The sequence below is a fragment of the Puma concolor genome, chromosome A1 (assembly GCF_028749965.1).
Source record: "Puma concolor isolate L17-30 chromosome A1, mPumCon1.1.hap2, whole genome shotgun sequence".
NCBI classification, from domain to species: domain Eukaryota; kingdom Metazoa; phylum Chordata; class Mammalia; order Carnivora; family Felidae; genus Puma; species Puma concolor.
The window spans coordinates 49744861-49757782 of NC_141667.1; the positions used below are offsets into that span (position 1 = coordinate 49744861).

The window sequence follows — 12922 nt, forward strand, 5'->3', positions numbered from 1 at the left end:
CATTCTGTTCCCTCAGAACATCACTGATACATTATCTTACAATTTTTTCTAAGCATTAAGAAATATTAACCACCCCATAATGTTCTTTTTTTTCCCCCTCACTGTGCATGCAGGAGGTATTTGAGAATCAGAAGCAGCGATTTCTGCCCTTTGTAGGAAGGGGTTGAAATAAATAAAGGGTTATGAATATGTCACAATAGGTCTGAGCCTTAGAGCTGAATAAAATACTAGCCAACTCAAATTTTTCCTCAAGCTGATATTAAACGGAGATTTTCTTGGGACAGAAGACCAAACCAAAAAAGGCCAAGATCATGGGTTAGATTTCTTCATTAGGTCAGTGATCTGATGACCTCTATTCTAAGGATGCAGGGCAACACTCCAAACTCAACCAGCCAGTTCACAAATGGATAGTTTTTATCACAAGATCATGAAAGGTTCTGAGTCCTGCTATTGGAAAAAAAGAATCAGAAGTCATATATTCTCTAGTGGCAGGTCAGTACCGCAATGTGAGTCTAAAGGAAGAGTTATCTAATTCTCCAAACCAATTAAAAGTTAAACAGTGGAGGGTCCCCTTCAGTTGTCAGCTGTGTCACAAGGAATTTGTTGCCAACAGTTTTTAAACTACTTTAGTAGTTTTTAAACTACTTTAGTAGTATATTTGCATATAGTTTAAAAATGAATTAGAGTCATAATTAATACAACTCTCAACCATATGACTACAAATATGCTTTTTAGATTGAGAAAGGGATAAACTTAACCATGAGCTCTTAGGGATTTGAGCATGACCCATGGAGTTGTATCCTGCATGTCAACATCATCCTTTGTATGTCACAGCTAAGAAGTGACGGACAAACACTGGCAATGAAACTCCAAGAAAACTGCATTTCCTCTTGGAGACACTGAAACACCGTTCTCTAAGAAGCACAAGCAGACTCTAATGGTTTGGGGTACAGGGAACACAAACTCCCAACATGATGCCTTCCAAAGAGTGACTCAGGTCTTAGAAGAACCCAGTGCTCTCCACTGTATGAGCCCAGATACTAAATATTAAGAGTTGTGACTAAGAGTTGTGGCTGCTACCAGAATTCTCTCTCAAAGGCTCGGGTTAAAAAAATCCTTCACTGTAAAATACAGGGAGACAGAACTGGCTTGTTCTTCTTCCTCATGGTACATGCAGTCTGTAAATTCCCTGAGGAGTCATTATGTGGGCATGGATGCTCCCCTTCCTTTCTCTTGTTGTGGAGGCTACCTCAGAACTTTCAGTCACCACTGCCCAAATTCCCTTGGGACAGAGGGATTTAAGTTTTGGGGCTGTTCAAAATGGGTCCTCTTCAAAAATTCATGAAGTGAAAAAGACACATGTGGTCAAGCCAATTTTACAGCTAAAGACCCTAAGACAGAAATGAAGTCTGTCTAGGGTTTCACCGGGACCAAATCACCTGCTATAGACCTAGTGCTCCTTGCACACATTTACTTTCCTGGTTCTCTTCCAAGTTCTTTGTTGTCAACCGCACTTCTCTCCAAGGCCCCCACAAGAGGTATAACAGAGGCTCTTAGGGCCAACTGGGAGGAACACTTGGGTTGTACCATCCTCACACGCTCTTGCTCTCCTCGCCTTGCTGCTTGACTCACCCAGTGGCAGCTGCCATGATGCACCCGCCATCAGCTGCGCTGGCCGAGCAGCAATCCGCAGAATCATGGCTCATGCCGAAGTTGTGGCCCATCTCGTGGGCCATGGTGGCAGCCACGCCAATGGCATTCTCAGAGTGGTCCTGCCCAAGGGGAGAGTTCAGGTCAAGAAGACAGCTCTCCTTACTCCCTATTCCTGTCTTTTCTTAGCCGGGCCTCAAAGCTCTCCACTGATGCCACGATCAGCACATACAAGCTTGGTTATGAAAGCCTGTGCTTTTAACTGTCATGCTACATCTGTGTATAAATACGGGATGGATAAAGGGGTGGACAAACAGATGGGTGGACAAACTCCCCACAGGTTAGAAATGAATATTCAAAACAGTCCCACAAAGCCAGAGGGAATTTCAAAAGAAGGCAGTAATTTCCTAACCAGGACTTTGAGACAAGCTCTTGTTTCATAATGATATGCATAAAAACACAAGACCTAGGATAAATAGTATTTATCTCTATTATCTTACTATTCTCCAGCCCCTGGTTTGGAACACATGAGGGATCTAGTGACATCACTAGATGTAACATAATCACTTACAGGGTTTTCTTGAGTTTGAAAATTGGGGATAAAGTATAATAAATGAAAATTCAGGGGCACAAGGTGGCTCAGTTGGTTAAACATCTGACCCTTGATTTCACCTGAGGTTATGATCTCAGGGTTGTGAGATCAAGCCTCATGCAGGCTCTGCTGACAGTGTGGAGCCTGCTTGGGGTTCTCTCTCTCCCTCTGTTCCCTTCCACCACTCACACCCCACTCTCACTCTAATAAAAAATTGACTAAAAAAAATAAGTAAATGAAAATTCATCCTTGGGTACCTCCATCTCTTAGAACTTAATGACTTCACTTTAAACAATTGCCTTACTAGGGGCACCTAGGTGGCTCAGTCAGTTAAGCATCCGACTTTGGCTCAGGTCATGATCTCACAGTTCATGAGTTTGAGTCCTGTGTCAGGCTCTATGCTGACAGCTCAGAGCCTGGAGCCTGTTTCGGATTCTGTTGTGTCTCTCTCTCCCCCTCCCCTGCTCATAGTTTGTCTCTCTCTTTCTCTCAAAAATAAATAAAACATTAAAAAAATTTTTTAAGTAACTGCTCTACTTGATCAACTGTTTTTCCTGAAATAATAAACATAAATTTTTTTTCACAAGATGACCTCCTATCCTATGAGGCAGTTTTCTGCCTTCTGCAGCATCAATATATTGGCTGATCAACTCACCATGTTGACTCCTCCAGACTGGTACACAGAGCACATGGCCATGAGGGGGGCCAGCCCAATGGTGGTGCCGTGGAAGGACATACCCCTGGACGAGGGAACAAGAGAAGGCCATTCAGATGGGAGTTGAGAGGGCTGTTCCACTGTGCCCAGGAGCAGGTGGCCATCACGGTTGTTCCTTGGCCCTGCTGACATCTCCAGATCACTCCCAAGGAGAGAGATCCTGGTATTCTAAGCCAACTGGACAACTTCCAGGTCACCACACCTCTCACTTCCTCTCACCTATTCTCTTACTGCTCCAGAGAAGTGGAAAGAGCAAAAGGTCCCCTTTTCCCACAAATATGCCCAGAGCCCCATTCCCTGGAAGGAAATGGGCAGGTCTTGTAAAGCTGCATCCCATTCCTGCTGCAGAGGAAAAGGTCAGAGGGAGGGGTTGAGGGAAGAGTGGCACAGGTTCTGATGCTGAAGTGACTCATGACCACTTCCGCAAGCTGCCAGGTCCTGTGCCATATCCCCGGCTCTGTGGTATGCATATGGGGGTAGGGTGGGGGGATTGGGCAGCAGCTGTGGGGGCTGATGCTTCATTTCCACATCACTTCGAGCCAAGGAAACAGATGTGTCCCATCAGGAGCCTCACAAAGTGCAGCTGGGTGCAAAGATGAGCTGTTTCTGCCTTTGTTTTGCAATTTGTGATCCTAATCTTCCAACAGCCAGCTACATTCCCCCAGTTCAATACATCCCTCTCTCGGCTGTATCCATCCAGGGCAGGGGAGAAGGGATGAATAAAACACTGGTATTCTCATGCATGCTATAAATATGTAATTTATTTAAAGGTCTACAGAGAAATTCATTATGTGGTACTTTCATATTGTCATGTTTGTCTTCTCATCTAGACCATGATATCTTTGAGAGCCAAGATGGCCTTATTTATTTTGGGGTCACCAGAACGTAGCACAGAATCTGACACATAGGGTGTACTTAATAAATGTCTGCTGTATTGAAGCCAAATTCTTCTTCAGAGAAACAATCTGCAAAAGAATACATAAAATAGGGGTGCCTGGGTGTCTCAGTTGGTTGAGCATCCCACTCTTGGTCTTGGCTCAGGTCATGATCCCATGGTTTGTGGGATCGAGCCCCAACTTGGGCTTTGAGCTGCCAGCATGAAGCCTGCTTGGGATTCTCTCTCTCCCTCTCTCTACCCCTCCCGCCACTCTCTCAAAATAAATACACATTAAGCAAAATTAAAGAGGGGTGCCTCGGTGGCTCAGTCAGTTGAGCATCCCATTTCAGCTCAGGTCATGACCTCACTGTTTGTGAGTTCAAGCCCCACATTGGGCTCTCTGCTGTCAGAGCAAAGCCTGCTTTGAATCCTCTGTCTCCCTCTCTCTCTCCTTCTTTCTGTCTCTCTCTTACAATAAATAAATAAACTTAAAAAAATTAAAAATTAAAAAGATTATAAGAAAAGAATACATAAAATACATGCAAATTGATATGAAGCCCCACAGGTTATTTTATAAACTTAGACATAGCTCTAAGGAAGTCCTACTGGATTCAAGATCTTTCCCAAAGCAGGACATCAGGCTTCCAAAATTCAGGCAAAACCCAAAAACTTCCTAGGTGAATGTATCATTGTGAATAACCAGAGTCCAGATTTTTGGTAGTTATTTCTCCATTTCTTTTAAAGAGTGAACAAATGTTTAAATGATTGTTGATTCAGAGAGATTTTTTAGGGAACAAAAGGAAAATAGTTTTATTATGTATGTGCCTTTTGTTATAATGGTGTCAGAATACCTTTGGATGCCAACACTAAAAATACTGGATAATCACCCCCTGGGGGACATCAGGTATCACCACGACCCCTGTACAGGGTCTATTCTTTCGGGGATTGAAGATATTCCGACACAACTCCCCCACCCCACCCCAATGTCTCCCTCCCACCAATCGCACAGCTCCTGCACTGTCTGCCACTTGCATGAGTTCAGGCTGTCAGCCCTGGGCCCCTGGGAACAAAGTGTAGGATGACCTAAGGAAGGCTCCCTCCTGCTACTGCTTTGGGAGATTAGTATGCGTACAGAAACAAAGCACCAAGAAGACCACAGGGAGCCCCTTAGAAAGTCTGTTTGAGAGCAGCCAATGAGAGTCAGTCACCTCCCAAATACACACCCAATCGGTTCTGATGTTCAACTGAATATGTGTAAATCTAATTTTTTTCATCTAGATTGTAAACACTTCTTGGGGTTGTTATGCCTCTCAGGGTTTTAATATTTTGCTGGGTGTGCTGGGGGCAGAGCACAGGTCTGAGAAATAAGTAATTATTTGGACCAGAGACGCAAAATGGCCACTACTCCCAGTACTCAGCACTGGGGGGAGGGGGAGGGCAGACAGCATACACACACACACACACACACACACACCCCGAAGGCAGGGGGGTGCAGCTGGGGCTGAGGCAACCTATATGGAAAAGGGCTACTCACGTGATTAACTGTGCATTGTCGTGGTTCTTCTGGGTGAGCAGCTTGCGCCTCCAACTGAGAAATGACCAGAGAGTAGAGTAGGGGTTCTCCGAAACTTCACACATATTCCCATGAGTCCATACTTCCAAGCCCACAAGGGCAATCCGGATGTTCAAGGATCGGTAAAACTGAAAGCACACACAGAAAAGCCACAGCCTCCTCCGTCAGCACCACCTGAGATTTATAAGCCCCTTCCTAGCCTAAGCACTCAGATACCAGATTCCTCTTCTGCACATTCCTCTAAGGACAGGGAGGCAACAGGTGTGGCTATTCACATTTTTTCAGGAAGGATCGGTGAGATTCTGAGCACAATGTGCAACATTCTGGTGGCAGAGCTGGGGTGACTTAGCTTAGAGACAGGACAGGACACAGACTTGCTTTCAAACATGTACAGGGCTTTCACGCACAGATAGGATCAGCGCTGTTTCACTCAATCCTACAGTGGGGCTCATCCAGTAGGTAAAACACGTAAGACCCCTTTCATTTTAAAATAGGAAAAAAGCTTTTAAATGAAGTTAGTCATGAGTAAGCTCAGAGCTAAGCTCTGCCATTGTCTGTAAATAAGCACCTATGGTCCAGCTGCCTGGGAGTCATCTCCCCCAATTCCTTACATGGTACTTACCTGTTTTATACGTGTCTAGAAAGTTCTCTCATACCAAATTCCTCTTGTATGCTGAGGTATAATTTAAATTCCATCAAATCCACCCATTTGGGGGTATACAGCTCAATATTTTTAGTTTATTTACCAAGAAGTAAAGTGATCACCATAATCCAATTTGAGAGTATTTTCATCATACCAATAAGGCCCCTCATGTCTATTTATAGTAATTTCCCATTTTCACCCTCAGAACCAAACAATCACAAATCTATTTTCTGTCTCTATAGATCTACCTTTTCTAGACATTTCCTATAAATAGAATTACAGAATATGTGGTCTTTTGTGTCTGCGGCTTCTTTTCGCTTAGCATGTTTTTGAGATTCATCCATCTCATGGCCTGTATCAGTTTATCATTCTTTTAAATTGCTAAATATTATTTCGCTGTATGGATATGCCAAATTGTATATGGATTATTGTGTGATGTCTCCCACTCCTTTTGGAAGTGAATGCGTGTAAATGATATACAAGTAGAGAGAGAACGCTTATTCTCAAAAGTTTCCTTTCCCATCACTGGAGGTGTTCAGGCTTTGTCAACAATACCACAAACAGGTTGCCAGCATTGGTCCGCAAAGGTCCAGATAACCTTCAGAGTTCTGACCAACCCAGAGAGCCTAAGAGTCTATAAATGACACCTGACTCTCAGGATCCTTCAGATTAGAGCTACACCTTACCTTTGTGACACAGTGTCTTTCATCTCACGTACGTAAACAGGAAGAGGGTTTTCTTTAAAGCTAAGCACTACTGGAAGGCGTATGTTCAAGGGATTCTTTGGCCTACGCTAGAGATCACTTGAGGCAGTAACTTTGAAAAAAAAAACAACAACGCATGTAAACCCGGATCACATGAACAGAAGATACTATCTTAATCCAAAACCCGCGGGGGCTGCAGCAACTAAAAACAATCCTAACACCAATGTTTATCAAGCACATTCTATGTACCAAGCACAGAAGCTTAGAAAAAGTCAGTAACGTGCCCAAAGTCTCGGAGGGAGGACGGTGGAGCCAGGATTAAGGCCCAGGTTATCAGATCAGGTCTCAGAGTCACTCAAGACCCTCACTGGTTAAGTGCTGGCATATTAACACATCCAGAGAATCATCTTGCCCCCCCGCTGGAAGTTGTGCTGTAAGATGGGCTCCAGATTCAGTGAAATATCAGTAGATTTCAAAGAAAATTTTGATTTTCCAGTTTTGTGCCAGGTCGATCATTACAGAAAACAAAGGGTTTGGATTCCAATTTGAACTTGCTTCATGAGGGAGCTTTTAAGGACTTAAACTTGGCTTTTTCACAGTTAAGGAAAAAACATTTTGGACTGGGTTCATGATTCAGCAAATTAGTGTGATTCATTCCAGTTTTAGTTCAACAACAGTTCAGTTCAAGTAGCTGGGTCAGCAAGCCTCAGAGAAGTGGATTTGCCTTCCCTCACCCCAGTTGGAGTGACTAAAGTCAGCTGCTGAGGAGAAAACCAAGAGTGTTCAACAGAAGGGACCAGCTAGCAAGGCTAGGGGCTTTGAGTAAGGGCTGGGGCTTGGCGTCCCCTCTTTTCCACTTTTCATCTGCACTCCTGGTTCTACCACCCAGACCAGCTGGAGAGTCCACGAAGGGGAGACCCAGCCAGGCCTCCCACCTGCTGAGTCTCCAGAACAATAGATGTCACGTGAGTGATGGCAGGATCTGCCTCCTTGGTATCCCCCCCAGGAAACAAGCTTTTCTTGTTTTCCCAGATGTTGAGTGTTTGGGATGTAGAATCATTTGAATGTTATTGTTGAGTGAATTAAGAGCTAGAAAGAGGACTGAACTGTGTCCCTGGAGTCCTTCCTTCCAGGAAATGCTGATGTTTGACTTTCACCTGTCACTGACCAGTGTTTTCGGAGCCATCTAGGCCAAAACAAAAACACAGACCCCAGACCCTCTCACCTGATGACTTCAGAACACTAGCAAATTTGCTTGAAAATCCATAAAAAAAATTTAAGCTATCTTCTTTATCTATTAGTGGCCAAAAAAATAATAATAATAATTTCTCCTGTAGACTTGGGATCCATGAATCCCTAACAGGCCCAGAATTAAGCTTCAGAAGTGCTATGAGTGCCCTGAAACCATACAATAAATGTTTTCAGATTCTCGAGAGACCTGTGACCCCAAACATATTAAAATCTACTTTTAAAAACTATTTACTACTAGCCTATCAAGAGGTTTATCTTTTCCACTGCAGTTTGCAGTTTCACATAAAGTATTTCCAAGTCCCCGACCAGCCTGCTCTAGGAAAATTCAAGAATTTGGGTATTTCCTAAGGACATGTTTAAAAGGGCCTGATCAAGGAAAGTTAACCATTCACAAAGACTTTCTAAGAGACAAATAATTTTAGAATCATTTTACAGATGGAGACTATACAGATTGCCCAAAACAACCCACTCAACTTTTAAGGCCTTGTACTTTTCCCATGCTGACCTACCTCAATTCTCCCCTAAGTCAGAAAATTTCTGGGCTTTATACCTGGAAGGAACCTCAGAGAACCTTAAAGCAGTCTTTTTTTTTTTTTTTTTTGAACCTTAAAGCATTCTTAAACTAGGTTACCCAGCAACCATTGCAGGGGTGAGGGGAAGAAGCAAGAGGACATCACTTCAGATCCTCACCCTTGCTTTGGTTTAGAGCAGTCTGTTTTCGTCTGATTTTTATATTAGACATCGTCCTAAGATTTCATTTAAAAGAAGGATTCCACCAGAAAAACAAAAATAATTGCAGGCCATTGGTTTAAGCCATGCCCTCTACTTTGTAAATTAAAAACATAACAAAACAAAACTGCAAACCAAAGAAGGTAAGTTACCTGGCTAAGGTCACATAGTTGAGGGCTTTGTCATGACCACCCTGAGCCTCTATACCATTGCTATTGCCTCTCAGAAACTGGCTGGGTGACCAATCCACGAGGCAAGCTCAGGAGCCGTGTGATCTCCTACCCTGCAGCACCTTTAAGGTGCTGGCACCTTTCCCACAAAGTACACACCTGGTCTCACCTTATCAACGTAATTGGCGATCTCCATGAGCTTGTGTTTGGTGGCATCCTGGTCTCGGCGATTCTTCTGAAACTAAATGGAATAAGCAGAGCTAGGTGAGACCCCAGGACCCCTTCCTGTGCCCCATTTCTTGTCTTTCAATTAGCTTTTATTTTCTCCAGTCTTCTATGAGCAGTTATTTTTATATGACTTCCTCCTCCCTGCCCCTACATACAATTTCAGCTCAGGGATGGTAGAACCTGGGTCACATTCATCTTGGTATCCCCAACTATCAGTTCAGTGCCAGGCACACAGTAGGCATGTAATAGTTGTGTAGTGAACTGAATTATCTTCCTCCAGCCCTTGAAATCAAATCTGTTCTTCTGTCCTCCAAATTACCAGGTCTCCTGCAAACTCTCACTGGGGCTTAGAAGTGGGACCAATCTGATCCTTGCTTTGGTCATCACCCCAACATGAAGCCACCATCACAGGGATCTCATGAGGACTCCCTACATGTGATCAATCAACACTGATCAAATAGCTGCTGAATGTCTTTGATGACAAGGCATTGTGTTTGGGACGAGGTAGGACACAGTGTGTGAGATCCTGGTACTGGTCTAGAGGACCTTAAATTAAAACAGAAAGAGAGCCAGAAATAACAACAATGGCAGATTCTGTATTTAAGGAGTACACAATTAAAATGGGCACATATATACTGCATGAGGCCACATGAACGACACACATGGGTGCTGGCAACCAGGACTATAAGCCCTTGGAAAACAGGCTTCATCTGGCATGCCACTCAGACTGATGGCAGTGTCTTTCTACAAAAATTCTGAGACTGCATGGGGTTCAGTAGGAAAGAGTGCTGTGCTCGATTATAAATGTCTGCCATGGGTACCAGGAGGGAGACATTTCAGTGTATAGCCTCACATTTATCATTCCTGCCTGAATGGGATAGATCTCTTTCAGCTGCAATGATGAAGGAAAGCTTCACAATGTAAAGATAAAATTTGCTACAATTGCAACCTAAATTTGCAAATTATGGGCATGTCCTGTACACTGCTATTGTTGTATAAAAACCTATGTTTTTTTATTTATCTTATATACACACTTATATACGTTACTTCAATTCCAACCCTTCACATCCTTCCTCCACCCCATCCTGCAAAAATATCCAAGCAAAAAACACAAAGAACAGCCAAATAAAACACTCTGGGGTATTTGTTGGCACGGGCGTGTGTCCCAGCCATGATACAGGGGAGAAACCCACCATTTCTTATTCTCCCACTGCTTTTGGACTTTCCTGGGCTTCCTTAGGACTGTTACTCATCAGAACAGTCAATCATCTCACCATCTCACCTCACCGTTGCCTTCTACAGAGATAAATTTAATGCAAAGCCCCATGACTTGGACCTATGACTTGTGAATCCTGAAGTTTCTCTTTATGGAGTCTTCCCATTTCTAAATTGGTCTTCCTGCAGAGAAAGTGTTGTAGCATTTACCGAATATTTATTAGAACATCAGATTTCATTGTTTTTCACATATATTAATATTCAAATATACTAATCCTATCTTCAAACAGCTGCCTGATGTTACCACGGTAGTTTAAGTAATGTACCATGTTGTCTAAGAGTCTCAAGCAGGAGTAGCAAACTTTTTGCAAATGGCCAGATTGTAAATATTTGAGGCATTGCAAGACACATTGTGTCATCTCAACTACTCCACTGTGCCACTGCAGTTCAAAAGCAGCCATGGACAATACACACAGCAGGGAGCATTTGCTCCAGTAGAACTCTATTTACAAAAATATGTGGTGGGCTGGTTTTGGCAATAGGCTATAATTTGCGGACCCCTGATCTAAAGAAAGAAATATCTCAAAACTTTCTAGGGTGACACAGGAAGTAAAACAAGGTCATCACCTGGCCTTTCCCAACTACCCCACATTCTGACCAGAATATGAAAGCACTTTGCATGCCTGTTTTTACAACTATCCTGCATCATCTTGCAACATCCTATCTTGCACTTTCCCCGCCTAGATTTCCCATTTCACTTGAGGACTGAATAAACAGAGAACCACCCCAGGCCCTCCCACCTAGGCCCAGGTAGTGAGCAGCTGCCTGGTCATTTTTACTGCAACAACTCTCTCTCTCTGCGGCTCTGCTCCCTGCACTGAGTTCAGAGCCCAGAGAAGGAGCCTGGCCTGTCTCAGCATCAGGTTGTAAATCACAGATAAGGCAGCCCTGCCCTGCCTTGTCTTCCCAACCTCTCAGATTAATTAATTGTCAGGGATACATTTCTGCCTGCAGAGGGTGAGAGATCACTTGAAAAGGGAGTCAGGAAGGAGTGGTGTGGGGAGGCGGGGGGTTTGTGAGCCTGTGAGCCCAGCCTGGCTGATTACGTCCCACTCCAGTGAATCATTCAAAGCCCAGGACGCTGAGAAATGAGCATATTCCTGATCCACAGGCTGCACGAATCACCGCCTATCATCAATGCCTATGAGGCTGGTGCTGGAGGCTCTCTACTCTGGAACAGGAAGATGGCTCTAGACCACACCCCAGTCCTAGATGCACCTTGGGAGCCACTTTTCCTCTTGGGGGTTCGCTGTGACCCTGAAGGTCAGGAGACTAAAGGTGCCCACCCAATACCTACCCCACCCCCACTTCTTCAGCTTCCAGAGTTTCGCACCTAGTAGGTTTTAGAACCCTGAAGCAAGATTCCACTGTGGCGAGTGCAGGGCCAGAGGGGAGGATCACCCCGCCTTTACATTAGAGCAGCAGGGTACCAGGAGCTTTCATCTGAACAAAAGATTCTGTGGCTAAAAAAAAAAAAAAAAAGTTTCAAGACCACTGTATTAGATGATCTCAGATCATCTAATAAAAGCTTAAATGGAAAAATGTCCTGGAGTCAGGAACTCAGCTCTTTTCCAGCAGCCCTCTCACTATAAGGCAGTCCTGCTGGGAAGGAGCCAGCATCTGTTACCTCTCCCCATGACGGCGGAGCCTCAGTTTTTAAATCAGCTTTAGATTTTTCTCCCCACACTGCTCTCCTACCCTACACATACACCAGTCTTTGGAAAGGAAAACAAAAAGAAAAGAAAAAAAAAAAAAAAAGGAAAGGCTGCTGGAGAAACCAACACTGACATCAGTTACAAAGCTAAATTCTTCTCAAAGCAGAACATGATGTCCCCTTGGCCTGGAATGCCCTTCACTTCCACTTGTCTGCCCCGTTAACAACTCCTTGTCCTTTAAGGCAGCGCAAGGCCACCTGCTCCTGCCACTAATACTCTTGAAGGTGGCTCTTCAGGCCTGGAGCCTAGTGTTCTTCCCATAACCTGCACTGCTCCACAATCTGTGCTCTGGGATTATGGACTAGGTAAAGCCACCTTGGGATGAGTTCTTTCCGGGGAGCTGCTAACTGCACCATCTGGATGGGGAATGAGACAGACAGAGCTCTGGGGGATCCCCAGGCAAGGCGGCAGTGTTAGAACATGGGGAGTACTCAGCTCGTCGTGCCTTTCCATACCCAGATGTGCTTAGTTGTGGGTGAGTCACTACATGAACTGAGAACTGGGGATGAAATATGACGAATTTAGGCAAATATGGGTTCTAAAACCTGAACCCATTCTTCAGGTGTCAGCTTCAACATCACCACGTGGGAGCTTACCCCAATTCCCAAACCATGGGGCACTTCTCATTATCTTGGCTCTGATCCTCTACAAAGACCGATCCTGGCAGTTACCACACTTGAAACTATAGAGTTCTTGTGCTCCTACCATAAACTCTGATGTCAGGGGCAGGTCTGTCTTAATCTCCTGGGGCCAAGCACTGTGCTTGACATATAAGAGAAAATCATGATATCGCTGATGAA

General features: G+C 44.2%; 1 protein-coding gene across 1 annotated transcript in view; it reads right to left on the reverse strand.

Annotated features, from left to right (window-relative positions):
- ADAM19 (ADAM metallopeptidase domain 19) overlaps positions 1-12922 on the reverse strand; it is an 81675-nt gene that overhangs the window by 18844 nt on the left and 49909 nt on the right. The window contains exons 8-11 of the mRNA XM_025923679.2: positions 9074-9145; positions 5369-5535; positions 2898-2982; positions 1633-1772 (exon numbers count right to left, since the gene is read on the reverse strand). Of these exons, the coding sequence (XP_025779464.1) occupies positions 1633-1772; positions 2898-2982; positions 5369-5535; positions 9074-9145 (464 nt within the window). The remainder of the gene's footprint in view (positions 1-1632; positions 1773-2897; positions 2983-5368; positions 5536-9073; positions 9146-12922) is intronic.